This window comes from Agelaius tricolor, unplaced genomic scaffold, assembly GCF_023055355.1.
Source record: "Agelaius tricolor isolate 1412-34295 unplaced genomic scaffold, bAgeTri1.0.p SCAF_25, whole genome shotgun sequence".
Taxonomy (NCBI): domain Eukaryota; kingdom Metazoa; phylum Chordata; class Aves; order Passeriformes; family Icteridae; genus Agelaius; species Agelaius tricolor.
The window spans coordinates 10,715,220-10,731,418 of record NW_027269285.1 but is presented as its reverse complement, the minus strand read 5'-3'; the positions used below and the strand labels follow the sequence as shown (position 1 = coordinate 10,731,418).

At 64.9% G+C, this 16,199-nt stretch overlaps 1 protein-coding gene across 3 annotated transcripts; it reads left to right on the top strand.

Moving 5' to 3' along the window:
* The first annotated feature begins 199 nt into the window (after positions 1-199).
* Positions 200-9,602, top strand: LIMK1 (LIM domain kinase 1). 3 transcript variants are annotated; one of them, XM_071447611.1, is made up of 17 exons: positions 200-453; positions 2,262-2,358; positions 2,827-2,913; positions 4,819-4,957; positions 5,330-5,439; positions 5,513-5,704; positions 6,102-6,207; positions 6,289-6,473; positions 6,546-6,729; positions 6,809-6,895; positions 7,139-7,270; positions 7,375-7,434; positions 7,533-7,598; positions 7,694-7,850; positions 7,950-8,005; positions 8,484-8,641; positions 8,734-9,602. In XM_071447611.1, the coding sequence occupies exons 1-17, from the start codon at positions 396-398 to the stop codon at positions 8,882-8,884; spliced, it is 2,025 nt and encodes a 674-aa protein (XP_071303712.1). In that variant the 5' UTR covers positions 200-395; the 3' UTR covers positions 8,885-9,602. The 3 variants fall into 3 exon arrangements, with proteins under 3 accessions (XP_071303712.1, XP_071303711.1, XP_071303710.1); XM_071447610.1 differs by lacking the exon at positions 2,827-2,913 and having other exon boundaries at positions 201-453; XM_071447609.1 differs by lacking the exons at positions 200-453; positions 2,262-2,358 and having other exon boundaries at positions 2,693-2,913.
* Positions 9,603-16,199: the final 6,597 nt, after the last annotated feature.

Genomic DNA, 16,199 nt, shown 5'->3' with positions numbered 1-16,199 from the left:
CGGCACCATGGGCCCGCGAACCGCGCATCCCCCCGGCCCCGATGGCGCAGCCCGAGCCTCGCCCCCGGCCCCGACAGCGACCATTCATCGCCAGTCCCTGCCGACCACGCCCACCGGGCCACACCCACACTGGTCCCGCCCCTGCTCCGACCCGCCCGGCCCCGCCCCGGCCCCGCCCCGTGCTCCCGCGGCCCCGCCCCGCTCGGGCCGCGCAGGCGCGGTGCAGGCGCCGCGGTGCCGCCCGGAGCCGCAGCGGCAGCGGCAGGGCCGGGGGGGCCCGACCGGGGCTGCGCCCGCGCGGGGACCGCCACAGGCCCGGCCACCGCCTCCGCCACAGGCCCGGCCACCGCCTCCGCCACAGGCCCGGCGCGGCGCGGCGCCGGCTGCGCGCCTGCATGAGGTTGATGCTGCTGTGCTGCACCTGGAGGGACGAGCCTATGGGAGAGGACGAAGGTGCGTGACCCCCCCCGAGCCCCCCCGGCTGACTCAGCGCTTCCTCCGCCGCTCGGGCCCCGGGACCCCCCAGCCCGGCTCCTGCGGACCCTCCCGCCGGCCCGCAGCCCCCCGCATTCTGCCCGCATCCTCCCCGCAGCCCCCGGCCTCCCCACTGTCCCCGCGCCCCTGCATCCTCCTCGGCATCTGCATCCCGCACCCCTGCACCCCCAGCACGCCCCCTGCACTCCCCACCCAGCCCGCATCACCCCTGCAGCCCCAAATGTCCCCGTGTGCCCGCATCCCCCCCTGCATCCCCCACTGCATCCCTCTCTGGTCTGCGTCCCCCTTGCACCCCGACATTCTCGGTCCCCCCATCCAGCCTGTACCTCCCCACAGCCCCTCTGCATCCCCCTCTGGAATGCCCGTCCCGCACCTTACATCCCCCGTGCCCCCCACACGTCCCCTGCGCTCCCCAGCCATCCTGCATGCCTCTTGCACCCACAAATCACCCCCTGTACCTCTCACTCATCCAGCTCACAGCACCTACTGCATCCTCCACTGCACCCCACCCTACCTCACTCCCCTGGCCTGCATTCCCCTGCACCCCATCCAGCCTGCATCTTCTCTGCACCCCAAATGTCCCCGTGCAGCCCCTGTTCACCCTGCACCCCTCTGCACCCCAGATCTTCCCTGTTCCCCTCCAGTTCAGCCTCCATCTCCCCATTCCTCCTTGTACTGCCACCCAACTGCACTCCCCCCTGCACCCCCAAATCTCCCCCATCCTCCTTGTCAAGAACTGTGCAGCCAGCCTGCATTCCTGCCTGCACCCTCCCAGCACCCCACATCTCCTGCTGCCCCCCTGTCCAGCCTGCATCCCCTCCTGCACCTCCACATCCCCCCTGCACCCCCACACCTCCCCATCTCCCCCTGCACACTCTGTGTGCCCCTCCTGCACCCCCCATCCCCTCCAGCCTGCATGCCTCCTGCACCCCCCAATCCCCCTGCATCCCTCCTGCACCCCCAGATCCCTGCTATGCCTTCCTTCCCCCCTGCGCTCACTGGGCCCCTCATACCTCCCCACACACCCCAAAACTTCCACCCCCCTGCAGCCACCCTGCACCCCTCTGTGTGTCCCCCATTCTGCACCCCCTGTGTTCCCCCACGCACTGTGCATGCTCTCTGCACCCCTCTGTGCTCTCCTGCATCCCCCAGCACCCCTCCAGCATCCCTCTCTGTCCCCCCATTCACCCCCCAGCACCCATCCAGCATCCCTCTGTGTCCTTCTGCATCCTCCATCACCCACTCTGCACCCCTTGTGTCCCCCATTGCACTGTGCCTGCCCCAGTACCCACTCTGCACCCCTCTGTGTGTCCCCCGTTCATCCCCCACCCTGCACCCCCTGTGTCCCCCAGGACCTCCCAGCACTCATCCTGCTGTCCCCCCATGCACCCACCACCCATCCCACACCCCACCATCCTCCCTGGATCCCTTGGTGCACCCATCCTGCCCCTCTTCACCCTCCCTACACTCTGTGCACCCATCCTGCGCCTCTTCACCCTCCCTACACTCTGTGCCCCCATCCTGCCCCCTCTGCTCCCATCCTGCACCCACCATGTGCCCCCATCCTGCCCCCTCTGCCCCATCCTGCACCCACCTTGTGCCTCCATCCCACCCCTGCCCTGTTGCCAGCCCTGGGGCCATGGGTGCCACGACCTTGACCCGTCCGGGGATCAATGGGTGGGGGATGGAATTCACCCCCGGGCACAGGGATTTCATCGGGCCGGCTGGTGGGGTGACAGCTGTCCCCTCGTGTTCCCCGCCTGCAGGGAGCGACCTGCCGGTGTGTGCGAGCTGTGGGCAGGGCATCTACGATGGGCAGTACCTGCAGGCACTGAAGGCTGACTGGCACGCCGACTGCTTCAGGTGGGACCCGCCAGGGACAGCGTGGACGCTGGGGACACCGGCATGGCATCAGGGGCATCGGGATGGATGGTGTCATGGACACTGGAATGGATGGCCTTAGGGACACTGGGATGGCATCAGGGACAGTGGGATGCTCTGCAGGGACAAGGACAGTGCTCCCTCCCGTTCCAGCCGTGGCAGGGACAGGCGTGGCTGTGGCTCCTGGCACCCGTGGGGGTGCTCCGGCCGAGGCCGGGCCTGGCAGAGGGCTCTGCTGCCTGTCCCTCGCTGTCCCCTCCTGCCGGGTGACAGGGCGCGTGTGGCTGATGTCACCCGCCCCCCTCCCTCCCAGTTTCCTCTTTCACTCGAGCCCTCCCGGCAGCTCCAGCTGTTGGAGTCCCGAGAAGGAGAAGGAGAAAGGGCCCGGCTCGGGGGGCACAGGGGTGCCCGGGACCTGACAGGGTTCCCTGCGGGGCTGGGGGTGCCCAGGGTTGTCCCCGGGGTGTGTCCCTGTCGGTGGAGGAGGATGCTGGCGGCGGTGCTGAGGAAGAGCCGCGTCCTGAGCGCTGGAGCCAAGTGAGTGGAAGTGGGATTGAAGTGGGAGCGGGTCAGGACGGGCTCTGCAGGGAGCTCCGGGGGGCTCAGCCTGTGTCCCCCATGCTCGGCTCCCCCTCTCTGGGCCGTCAGCCAGAGCAAAGCCACTGCGGGGCCGCAGCTGGATCCGGTCCCCCCGGATAAGCGGCTTCCGGCAGCGCTAGGCTTGCTGAAAGCCTTCCTCCTCTTCTCCCTCTCCCCTTCTTCTCCCTCTCCCCCTCCCCTTCCCCTTGTGCGTTTCCCCCTCCTTTTCCCTCTCCTTCTCCCCCTGCTGCTCCTCCTCCCCCTCCTCCTCCTCTCCCTCCTCCTCCCCGCCCCCAGCCCAGGGGAGCTTTCGTGCTGCGCCATCGGAGGGGGAGTCCTCGCGCGGTGACGTCATGGGGTGGGGAAACTCCGCGCCGTGACGTCACCGCTGGTTGGTATTCCACCTGCGTGGCCGGGGGCGGGGGGGGGGGGGGGGGGGGGACTGCGACAGTCCCCGGGCACCCCCCGGCATCCCCTGCAGAGTATCCTGCAGCAACCCTGCACCCTACAGCACCCTGGTGCTGCAAACCCCCGAAGGAAATCCCCTACAGTTCCCCCTGCACCCTCTCAACCCCCTCCCCAAGAGGATCTCCCGCCTTGCAGCACCCTGCACCCCTCCCACAGCATCCCCTGCACCCATTCAGCACTCCCATGTAGAAAATCCTCTATGTCTCCTCTTCTGCACCCCCCAGCCACTCCCACACCCCACACAAATCCTCTCTGGTACCCCTGTCCCCTCCTGCACAGTCTGATGTGCACCCCTGGTGCTGTATCCCAAAACTGACAGGCCCCTCTGCAGCCCTGGGCACACCCTGCTGTTGTCACCCCCTGCACCCCCCCAGCAGCTCCCCATCCCTGTGCCCCTTGCAGATTGTCCCAAGGCTGGCATGTCCCTGATCAGGCTGGCACATCTGTCACCAGGGTGGGACATCTCTCTGTGTATCCGTGACCAGGCTGGCATGTCCCTGTGTGTGTCCGTGACCAGGCTGGCACATCTCTGACCAGGCTGGGACACCTCTCTGTGTGACTGTGCCAGGCTGGCACATCTGTGGCCAGGCTGGGACATCTCTGTGTGTCTGTGCCAGAGACACACACAGACTGGCACGTCTGTCACCACGGTGTCATGTCCGTGGCAAGTCTGGCACATCCCTCTGTGTATCCGTGACCAGGCTGGCACGTCCCTCACCAGGCTGGCACATCCCTGTGTGTGTCTGTGACCAGGGTGGGACATCCCTCTGTCCATGATTAGGGTGACATGTTCCTCTGTGCACCCATGACTGGGCTGTCACATCTGTGAGCAGGGTGACAGACCCATGACCAGGGTGGGACTTCCCTCTGTATGTCTGTGACCAGACTGGCATCTCCCCCTAGTCATGGATAGAGAGACATGCCCTTCTGTGTATCTGTCACCAGGGTGGGATGTCCCTCTCTCTGTGACCAGGCTGCCACTCTTGTGACCAGTCTGTCTCATCCGTCTGTAAGCCTGTGCCAGGCTGGCACATCTGTCACCAAGGTGGCATGTCTGTCACCAGTCTGGTACATCCCTCTGTGTGTCTTTGTCCAGGCTGGCACATCCATGCAGAGCTGGCGCTTCCCTCCTCATGCCTCTCCCTGCCCCATGTCCCCTCCCTTGTCCACCCCAGTGTCCCCACGTGTCCCTGCAGCCCCAGCCTGCACTGTCACACCCCTGGAATCACCTGCTGTCACCCTGGGGATGGTGACACATTGATGCAGTGGCCCTGCAGCTACATAGGCAGTGAGGGAAGCAGCTTGCCCAGAGAGCTGTGGAGTGGGCAAGCACTGGCTGTGCCCCAGGGTGACAGTGGGGATGTGGTGACAAGGGTGTCCCTGTCCCTGCCGCAGGTGCTGTGAGTGCGGGGCCTCCCTGTCCCACCAGTACTACGAGAAGGATGGGCGCCTGTACTGCAAGAAGGATTACTGGGCACGCTTCGGGGAGCTGTGCCACGGCTGCTCCGAGCAGATCACCAAGGGGCTGGTCATGGTGAGCACCATGGGGTCCCCAGGGGTAGGATATGGAGCCTTGTGCCATGGCTGAGCTCCTGGGGAGCAGGGGAGGGGGGAAGGGGTGCAGACCCCCAGCACCACTGGGTATGTCAGAGGTGTCCTCTATGTTTTAGAGGACCCTGGAGGGCCTTGCTTGGACTGGAGAATGCAGGGGAGAAGCTCAGGGTGGTGGGAGATGTTCCTGCAGTCACCCCCAACTTGGTGGCACTTCTGTCCCCACCATCCCACAGCTCAGCCTGCCCTACCCGCAGCCCCAGTGCACCCATGGGTGCTCCCAGGCCCCTCTGAGCCCTGGCCCTGCCCTCGGTGCCTGGACAGGGGGTCCCGGGGCTGATGGCATTGCTCACAGGTGGCTGGGGAGCAGAAGTATCACCCCGAGTGCTTCAGCTGCCTCAACTGCCACGCCTTCATCGGGGACGGGGACACGTACGCGCTGGTGGAGCGCTCCAAGCTCTACTGGTACGTCTGCTCTGGGGAGGCCGGGGGGACGTGTCCCGGCAGCCCCACCCACCCTCCTGTCTGCTCCCCACAGCGGCCACTGCTACTACCAGATGGTGGTGACACCGGTGATCGAGCAGATCCTGCCAGACTCCCCGGCCTCCCGCATCCCTCACACCGTCACCCTCGTGTCCATCCCCGCCTGCTCCGATGGCAAGCGCGGCTTCTCCGTCTCCATCGACCAGGGCTGCGGCACCGAGCACCCACGCACCGTGCGCGTCCGAGAGTGCGTCCCTGTCCCCTCTGCTGCCGTCCCCTCCCCAGGGCTGGGGCTTCCCGTGCCTCTTCTGCCCCTGGGATCCATCCCAGGGACACCTTTTGGGGTGGGAGAGGAGGGGCAGTGCTGGGTTGTCTGCATTGTCCAGGGGTGGCCTGTAGGGACCGTGGTGGCGTGTCCCCAACTGCAGGGGGGTTTGTGGAGGCCATGCTGGCGTTGCCTTATATACCTGAGTGGGTTCTGGGTACCATGCATGTCCCTGTGTGGTTGAGGTGGCTTGTGGAGACTCTGCCAGCATGTCCCTGTCCAGGAGGTGACAGTGGGATCTGACACACCCACTGGGAGTGCCCTAGTACATCCCCCTGATGGTGACAGTGTCGGGGGTCTGACCCCACTGTCCCCACAGGGTAGACCCGGACTGCATCAGCCCTGACATGAAGAACTCCATCCATGTTGGTGACCGCATCCTGGAGATCAACGGGACCCCCATCGGCCATGTCCCCCTGGACGAGGTACGGTCCCCCTGTCACACCCCAGCCAGTCCCACTTCCGCCATGTCCCCAAACCCACCCCATCGCCATTTCCCTCTGCAGATCGACCTGCTGATCCAGGAGACAAGCCGCCTGCTGCAGCTAACCATCGAGCACGACCCCCACGAGCCCCTGGGCCAGGAGCCAGGGCTGGCAGGCAGCCCCCTGCCCACCCTGGGCAGCCCCCTGCGCTCGCCAGCCCCCGTGCCCTGCGGGGACCCCGCTGCCATGCGCCAGCGCGCTGTCACGTAAGGCCACCCCCTGCCCCCGCCCCTGCTGGGTGCCCCCCGCACACTGAGCTCTGCCCATCCGTCCCACAGGAGGAGCTGCAGCACGGACAAGTCCCCGGGCTCGGGCTCCGTGGGCTCTCCCGCGTCCCAGCGCAAGGACATCGGGCGCTCCGAGTCCCTGCGCGTCGTGTCCCGCACCCACCGCATCTTCCGTCCCTCGGACCTCATCCACGGGGAGGTGCTGGGCAAGGGCTGCTTCGGCCAGGCCATCAAGGTGGGCAGGGGGCACGAGCGTGGGGGTCTCGGCTCCCCAGGATGGAGGGGGGTGGCTGAGTCCCTGCGCTCCCGGCCAGGTGACACATCGGGAGACGGGTGAGGTGATGGTCATGAAGGAGCTGATTCGCTTCGATGAGGAGACCCAGAGGACCTTCCTCAAAGAGGTGAGGAGACCCAGAGGACCTTCCTCAAAGAGGTGAGGGTCCCCCGTCCTTAATCCCCCAGGCTGCAGGGACACAAGGGATGGGTCTGTCTGATCCTGGCCCCACGTGGGCACAACCCCTGGACAGGGGTGACCAAGCCCCATGGGTGCAGCCCTGCCCACTGAGCCTGCGAGCAGCGGCTCTGTCAGGGGGTGTGGGAGCCTTGGGGTGTCATGGACATGGGGCTGGGGGGGTCTCCTGCAGGTGAAGGTGATGCGCTGCCTGGAGCACCCCAACGTGCTCAAGTTCATCGGAGTGCTCTACAAGGAGAAGAGGCTCAACTTCATCACAGAGTACATCAAAGGGGGCACCTTAAGGAGTCTCATCAAGAGCATGGTGAGCACTGGGGAGGCACGTTGGTCCCCCACCACCCCACAGCCCCAGTGTGGCTGGGGGACCCCTCTTCCTTTTCCTGACAAATTCCCCCTCCTGCCCCCCAGGACAGCCACTACCCATGGAGCCAGCGGGTCAGCTTTGCCAAGGACATCGCCGCTGGCATGGTGGGTGCCACCATGGGATGGGTGGGTGGGAGGGGCACTGGTGAGCGGGGGGACCATGGCATGGGAGTGCCCCTGCTCTCAGCCCACCCTTCCCACAGGCCTACCTCCACTCCATGAACATCATCCATCGCGACCTCAACTCTCACAATTGCCTCGTGCGGGAGGTGAGTCCCACTTTGGCGCCACCCTCCCCCAGCCTGGCTGGGGCTCTCAGTCCCTGTTGGCTCCCCCAGGCCTCACCCCTCCCTGTGCCCCCCAGAACAAGAGTGTGGTGGTGGCTGACTTTGGGCTGGCGCGGCTGATGGTGGATGAGAAGAACCAGCCCGAACATCTCAAGAACCTGAAGAAACCGGACCGCAAGAAACGCTACACGGTGGTGGGAAACCCCTACTGGATGGCCCCCGAGATGATCAATGGTGAGGGGAATGTGGCCAGCCAGGGCTCTGTCCCCAGGCAGGGGATGCGTGGTGGGGCTGGGACAGGACGTGTGACATGGCCTGGCCCTGTGTCTGCAGGGAGGAGCTATGATGAGAAGGTGGACATCTTCTCCTTCGGCATCGTCCTGTGCGAGGCAAGTGCCCCTGGGGCTGGGGTCTGCCATGGGCGCTGGGGTCCTCATGGTGTTTGTGGTCAGTTCCCCAAGGCTGGGGTATCCCCTTTAGGGTTGGGATGTTTAGTGTCTCTTAGAGTCTTCCCTTAGGATTGGAGACTTTTCCCTTGGACTTGGGGTCCCCCTAGGCTTTGGAGTCCTCATTGTTACCCTCCAGGGTAAGGATTTTCCCATTGGGGTTGGGGTTTCCCTTTTGTGATTGAGGTCCTCATTGTGCTTGAATTCCCCCTCTTAGACTTGGAGTCCTCCCTTGGAGTTGGGGCCTCTCTCCTTCAGTTAAGGGTCTCCCTGATGGGGTCTCTCGGGGCTGGGATTTCTTCATTGTGTTTGGGCTCCCTCCTGGGGCTTGGACATCTCCCCCTTGGGATTAAGGGGTCCCTGTTTGGGGTTGAGGTCCCCCCTTGGTGCTGAGCACGCCCGTTCCCGCCGCTGCCCCCAGATCATCGGCCGGGTGAGCGCCGACCCCGATTACCTGCCCCGCACCACCGACTTCGGCCTCAACGTCCGGGGCTTCCTGGAGCGCTACTGCCCCCCCGCCTGCCCCCCCAGCTTCTTCCCCATCGCCGTCTGCTGCTGCGACCTGGACCCCGAGAAGCGGTGGGTGGTGGAGACCCCCGGGGGTCCCCAGGGCAGGGAACGGGGTGGGGACAGAGCCAGCGGAGCTGCCACGTGTCCCCCTGGTCGCTCAGGCCGTCCTTCGCCAAGCTGGAGCAGTGGCTGGAGACGCTGCGCATGCATCTGGAGATCCACCTGCCGCTGAGCTCGCAGCTGGAGCAGCTGGACCGAGCCTTCGGGGAGACGCACCGGCGGGAGGGGGCGCTGCCCGCGGCCCCGCGGTAGAGCCCCTGCCCGCACCCCTCTGCAGCCCCGGGAGAAGGAGCTGCGCTCGCCACCAGCCGCTCCTGGGGCTGCCTCACCCCGGGGCTGGATCCCCGGGCCCCTGGACGCGCCCCCGCCCCGCTGCCCACCCCGGGGAGCTGGCTCTCCCCGGGGCCGCATGGCCCTGGGCACCCCCCACGCCGTAGCTCTGACCGCCAGGACCAGCCCGGCTGGCCGCACCGCGGGGACCGTCCCCGTGTCCCCCACCCTGGCTCACCTCCCCTTTGCACAGCGGGGCTGCCCCGCCCGAGCCCCCGGGCTGCCCCGGACAGAGCCGCGGCCCTGCGGCGGTGCCTTGGCTTTCCGTGAACTTGCACTTGGACACAGGAGGGACCCCGCGGCCCCCCAGGGCACCCTCGTAGCAACGCCCTCGGCCGGCCCCTGAGGCTGCTCCCGCCGGCACCCCGGGCTCGGGGGGCTGCCGGCACCCCCGGCCGGGCGAGGGGACACCCCTGTGGCGCGGGGACAGGCACGTAGCGGTCCCTGCCGCCCCCGCGCCTCTGCTGCCCGTGCTGAGCCCTGATCTCGCAGCCCCGGGGACGTGGGGCTGCGGCTCATCTCGGTCCCCCTGCCCCGGAGGGCCTGGGGGGTTGCGCCACGCGGTGCTTTTCATGCTCTTTATTCAGGTTCATTTTTCTGTAAGATATTTAAAGAGAAGAGTTTGTATTATTTTTTCATACGACGTAGCGTTTGCCATTTGTCACTGCCTCGGTTCTGCTTTCCCAAGGGATCAAACTGTGAAGCCTCTCCGTGCACTTTTGCCCGGGAAGTCCAAGGTGACGTCCTCTGCGGAGGCGGGAAGGGAGCTCAAACTGTGATGTACCCCGAGCCGTGAGTCAATAAATCCTTCCCCGCTCGCTGCCCGGCCTGTTGGCAATCGCTCGCCTCCCCCGGGGGCTGGGAGCTCCTGCAGAAACTGAGGCAGGAGGGGACGGTCCCTGTGCCCAGGGTGGGGCTGTGACACTGGCTGTGGTGGCACCCACCAGCTCGCTCACCCCCATGGGGGCAGTACTGTTGTCCCCCTTTGTGCTGTCCCCACCCCATTGTGGGTACCCCCAGCCCTGGGACTGGTGCCATCCCTGCTTATGTCACCAGGGCCCCCAAGTGCTGTGTCCCCTCAGTGGCCTGGTGGCCATGGCCACTGTCATGCCAGGGTGGTGACAGGCAGGTGACAGAGCTGTGTGACCATCGGTGCCATGGAGCTGATTTGCCTTTGGTGTAAAACCAGCACCAGGGAACAATGAGGTGGCTCATGCTGGGGTAGCCCATGGCCCTCCCGTGCTGTCCCTCTGTCCTCAACACCTCTCTGAACCAAACTAAGGTCCCCAAGGTGGGGGAGCTCCATCCCTGGGGGAGGGCGAGCTTTGGAAGCTGGATAAGATCTGGAATCCAAAGAGCTGAGCAGGGAGTGACAGGGAAGGGATAGGACTGGGGGGATGTCCCCAAGGATGTCCCCAGTGATGCTGCAGCTGGGGAAGGAGCCCAAAAGGGTCCCAGGATCCAGGCTGGAAACCCCCACCAGGAAACCTCATGGTTTATTGCTCTGTAGGGACATGGGGGGGGATGTAGTGACAGTGGCACTGTCCCCCCTCCTGGAGAGGCTCCTGACTGCCTGTTCCCCAGTACCCCAGTGAGGGACAGGGACTAACACCCTGCCTGGTGTCACAGGCTGTCATGCTGCCCTTGGTGACACCACGCTGCCACTGGTGACACCCCACTGTGCTGATTCTTTCCTCTGGGAGCAGGACGCTGTCACTCCCTGGGAGCGCTGGGGGGAGGGAGCCACTGTGGCCATCACACCTAGGAAACACCACTGTCCCCAGTCCCCTGCTGCCACAGGAGAGCAGCACCCCAGGAGACCCCCAGCCCTGCAGTAGGAACCCCCAAACCCATGGGACCCCCCCAGCCCCTCACCCAGCTGGGTGCAGGGATGCCTGGTGATGTCAGGGATACCACACCCACTGGGACACTTGCTGGTGGCCCTTGGGGCAAGAACCAGCAGCTGGCCACAACACCAAGTGGCCACTGAGTCACCCCTGTGACCAGCAACTCATCCCAGACTGAACCACCAGCTGGGACACCCCTTCACCAGGCAGGGAGGTGGCTCTGGCACAGCCACAGTGGCCCCATGCTGTCACTGTCACCTGAAAGTTTCCTCCAGGGGTGTGCAGCATCCTGTGCCCAAATCCAGCCCCTGTCCAGCCTGGCCCAGTGCCTGTGGGAGAGGCTCATCCCATCACCAGCACCTGGCTGTCCCCTCCAGCCATCCCTTCCCAGGAGGGACAAGGCCACCCAGACCATGTCACAGGCCACCAAGAGCTGCCACTGCATCCACTGTCTCCTCCCAGGTCCTGCTCTGTGCCCCCCAGGGATGTCTCTGGTAGGGTCCTGCCCACACCCAACCCCAGTTTGGAATGGTGGCACGTGGGGAGCCAGGTGTCCCCACCAAGGGGGTGGCCAAAGGCACCAATGTCACTGGCAAGGACACAGCTGAGAGCTCCAGCCATGAACCATTGGCCGTGGGTTGGTCACCTTCCTGGTGGGGAAGTTTGGGACTCCAGGGGAGAGGAGCAAGGGCAGGTTCTCCAGGAATCCTGGCAAGGTGGGCACTGGTGCTGCGGGGACCCTCCTGGGGGACATCTTGTGACAGGGGTGACTGGCAGAGGGTCCTCATGAGGCTTGAGATGTGCAAGGAGAAGAGGTGCTGGGGACCAGTCAGGACAGGGATGTGTGGAGCTGGAGGAGGGTCACAGGGGTCCAGCTGGGGTGTCCAGCTCCTTGGGGACATGGGGTCTCATCCCCATCCCGGGCCACTGCAAGACTCACCCTCACATGAGGATTTTCCAGTGGTGAGCAGGTAATGGCTCTGGGATCCTCTGGAGCCCTTTCCAGCTCAGCCAGGGGCTGGACTAGAGACATCCTGGGATCATTCCTGTCCTCCACCCCTCTGATCTCCCATCCTGCATCTGGCACGTGGCTCTGCAGGGTGTCTGTCACAGCTGACCCTGTCCCCAGAGGTGGTACAGGATCCCTCCCCTGGCTCAGGAACAGGGGCTTTGTGTGGCTCTGGAGCAGCCTGAGCCCTCCCTCCATAATTTGGTGTCACTGTCACACATCCCCTCTGCAACCTGGGCTGGGATAGGAGTCACTTCCTTGGGTCACACATGTCACCAGGACCTGGTAGCTCCCATGGGGAACATCCAGATGCCCAAAACCCTGGTGGAGCTCTGAGCCAATGGTGGGGGTCAGTAGCTGTCTGTCTGCCTCAATTTCCCCCGTAGCTGGAGCAGGCTGTGGGGTGTGGGCATGGGAAGAAGGGCTGTCACTGCAGCTGTCACTGCAGCTCCTGTCCCCCCTCCAGTGTCCTCTGGTCCCTGACAGGTGAGGCTGGCCAAATCCAGGCAAGAAAATCCCATGGGAAACAGTTCCCACCTCATTTGCCAGCAGTTTTGGTAAGGTCTACATAAAGGTGGCATTTATAAACACAGCCCTGGGAACACGGTTCTGCCATCCTGCTCCTCTCTGCCAGCTGGGGGCACTGGGGCCCATCCCTGTGTCCTGTGGGGACACAGGCACCTGGGAGGGGACAGCTGGGGCTACCTGAAAGCCTCAGCTGCTTCTGGTGGGAAAAATGGCTTCTCCTCAGTCCCACTGCCATCCTCCCCCAGCTCCAGCACAGCCCCTTGGCACTGGGGCTCCGGAGGGGCGGTAAGTGATGGGTGCTCCTGCATTGCCCAGTGCCACCAGGGCTCCAGGCAGGACCAGGGATGGGCAGCATCGACTGATGAGTCCTTTGGGAGGGATTTAGGAGCTGGTGACATGTGATGAGCTCTGGGAAGGTTCAGTCCAAGGAGGAAAGGGGGCCTCCTGTGGGCAGGGCTTGGGTGGGACCACGTGGGCTCCTGGGTTTGGATGTCTGTGACACCTTCCCAACTGCTGTGACACCGTTCTTTAGAGCACATCCCATGTCCAAATCCCTCCAAGGGGCTGGCACTGCCTGGACTTGGGGAATGTGGACCCTTAGAACCCCCAGGCCCCCCTGCTCTGAGAAGGAGCTCCCTGCAGACAGCCCAAGGATGGGGAGACCGTGATATGCGGGTTTGGGGAGCTGTGGGACCCTGGCACGTGGGTTTTGGGTTTGGGGGACCCCAGACTGTAGGTTTGGGGGCTATTGGCTGCCATATTAGACTCAAGCACAGGGAGCAGCCCAGGCATGGGCAGCCCTTCTAGGCTCAGACCAAGGGAAAGAAGCCAAAAGGCAGGAGCTACACCCCTGGTTTTCAGGGTACACTCTGAGCACAGACCCCCCCAGCGCACCTCATCCCTTTGCTGGAGCAGATCTTGGGGAGCACTGTAGGGTGCCTGACGTGGCTCATCCTTTCCACAGTGTGAAAAATGACTTTATTCCCAGCTTGGAGTCTGGCTGCTTTGGAGAGGGGAGAGCAGAACTTCTGCCTGTGCTTGGTGGCTTTGGGGATGGATCCTTGGGGCTTTGTCCCTTGGGATGTGTCACTGCAGTGAGGTGCTCCACTCCCTGCCTATGGCATTCCTGGGCCCAGCCACTGTGCTGGGAAGGCCCCCAGATGGGACCCCGTTGCAAGAGAAAGAGCTAAAACCAGAGGTGCTCACGGCAGATGCAGGGAAGCATCCGAACACGTGGTCTCTGGACCTGCCAGCAGACGAGGACAGGACTGACCCCAGCCCCATCCCATGCCTGGCTGACACCCTGTGGTCTCCGTGACCCCCAATCTTCCCCCCCGGCCCTCCTTTGAGCCCCCCGGGCAGCGCAAGCCCCGGACGCTGTCTCAGTGCCGGTGATGCCGCTGCAGGCAGGGGGAGCCGGTGCCGGTGATGCCAGGGCAGGAGGAGCCGGTGCCGGTGATGCCAGGGCAGGGGGAGCCGGCAGGGGCAGCCCCGGGGCAGGCAACGAGGAGGTTAAGCTCCCCACGCCCGCCGGATGCAGCATCCTGGGCTGGGCTCTTTCCATCTTGTTTTGGTTTGGAGGAATAAAAGCTTTGGCAGCAGCAAAGCCGCTTCCCAAAATAACTCAGCCTCCCATGGTAATTATAGAGCTCCGGGCCCCGGTAGCGAGCGGAGACTTCCCAGCTGGGCCGGGACCGAGGATCGCTGCTGCTGCCAGCCCGAGGGACCCCGGGGTGCCTCGGGGACCTTGGGGACCTTTCCAGCTGTGCCACCCTCCCTGGGCGTCACCATTGCTCCCCTTGGCGTCATCTCCCAGACAGGAACGTGCAGCCCCTGTGTCCCTCCCGCTCCGCAGCTGATCCCTTCAGCTTTTAATGCTCCGTGTAAAGCCCAGGTTGCAGCTCCCCGGCCTCGATGGGCACTGGGCTACCGGAGCGAGGCGGTGACAAGAGAGTGGCTGCCCCGGGCTGTGCCCCCTGGCCAGGTCAGGAACACCGAGCTCATCCTGGCAGTGCGGCCTGAGAACGCCCGGCTCACCCCGGCAGTGCCCTCCAGCCCCCGCGGGGCTCAGCGCTGCTCCTTGAAGGGCAGGGAGAGCCCGGGCTGAGCTCCTGAAGCCCCCGAGCCCCTAATCCCCGGTAATCCTGGAGGAAAGCGCTGGCTGTGGGGATTAGGGATGTAAACAGCCATCCTCACCTGCCTGCCCCTGCCTGCCCCTACCTGCCCCCTGCCCGCAACCCCAGCTGGCCAAGATGAGGTGCCAGGAGAGCGGGATCCCTGCCTGGACCCCCCAAATACAGGGTCAAGGTGGCCACCGGTGCTCTCTGAGGCTGCGTTGAGCCTGTGATAGTTATTTATGGGAATAAAGGGAATGTAGAGCCATCTGGATGCAGCCTGGATCTATAACATACGAGGGAAAGAGATTCCAGGCAGTGAAGGTTGGGGACAAGGTGAAATAGTCCCTGTGGAGTTACACGGCTTTGGTCAGAGTCTGACTGGGGCTGGATCTGTTTTCTCCTCCTGGGGAATCACCACTGGCTTTTTTCATGGGCAGGGAAACTGAGGCAAGTGAGGAGAAGCCCATGAGAGGGATGTGCTGGGAATACATGTGACCTCCCCAGCTCCCTGGCTTGGAGTAGGTTTGAAGTGGGACAAGGACAGTCCTGAGGAGCAGCAGGGCCGGGAGACAGAAATATGGGGAGGACTGAGCTGTGCCAGCTGCTCGCCACGGGGAGCAGCCACCGCGGCCAAGGCTCCCCCGGCCCCTTTCACGGCCGGAACACGAGCGCCTTGGGCATCCCCGCCCGCGGTGCCAGCATCCTCCCTGCCCTCAGGGACACGGGGACACAGCCGCGTGCCACTGCCACTCACATGGGCTCGGGGGCATCCTGGGAAGGCGCTGCCGCCCCTGAGGTGGGATGGGGGTGGGGATGGGGAGAGGGGCACAGTCCGGGTCCCTTTGCCAGCCCACCAGGCCAGGGGCAGGATGGCTCAGCAGCAGCCCCGGGAAGGGCTTTGGGAGGGGGAGGCAGGCTGGGATTTTGCAGAGAGAGCACTGGGAGACTGGGATTTGGTGACCTGTGCCCAGTGCAGTCGCCAGTCCCTGGTAGCCAGCAGGTGCTGTGGGATGTGTGGGCTGGAGTGTTTTCCCAGTACCCAACACCCCCTAACTGGTGCCCAATGCTCCCACGAGCCAGTGGCTGGTGTGGAGCCCAGTGCCTCCTACACAGTACCTGGTACCTGCAGGGCAATGCCTGGTGCTGGTGACACTGCCAGGAGGTCACTCACTGTCACGGGGGCCATTCCCTCTCACTGCACCACTAACTGGGGCTGGGGCCTTGTACCCACTGCCTGCACCGGGCCCTGCCAATGCCCAGCACCCAGTGCTGTGCCCTGCACCTGGTGCTGTGCCCTGTCCCTGGTACTGGTGCCCTGTCCCTGCTGCAGTGTCTTGTTCCTGGTGCTGGAGCCCTGTGCTCGGTGCTGCTGCCCTGTGCCACCACCCCGTGCCCTGTGCAGCTCCCGGTGCCCGGTGAGCGCTGCCAGAGCTCGTTCCCGGTGCCCGGCCCCGGTGCCAAAGTGAGTGCCCGGCGCCAGTGCCAGGTATTGATGCCAGAGCCGAATGCCAAGGCTGGATGCTGATGCCCAGTGCCCGGTGCTGGTACCCAGTGCGTGGTGCCAGTGCCCAGTGTGCGGTGCCCGGTGCACATCGCTCGGTCCCGGTGCCGGCGCCGAGCGCTGGTGCCGCTGCCTGTAGCCGTGTGCAGTGCGCGGTGCCGGGCGCTGTTGCTGTTGCCGGTGCCGCTGCCGGTGCCCGGTGCCGCTGCCGGTGATGCCGAGCGGCCGCCCCGCC

Bases quoted from the DNA above. Each gene is read 5' to 3' on its own strand.
- LIMK1 (XM_071447611.1), top strand. From the start codon at position 396: ATGAGGTTGATGCTGCTGTGCTGCACCTGGAGGGACGAGCCTATGGGA. The intron at 5,440-5,512 runs GTACGTCTGCTC...TGCTCCCCACAG, and splicing joins GAGCGCTCCAAGCTCTACTG to CGGCCACTGCTACTACCAGA. The intron at 6,474-6,545 runs GTAAGGCCACCC...TCCGTCCCACAG, and splicing joins ATGCGCCAGCGCGCTGTCAC to GAGGAGCTGCAGCACGGACA.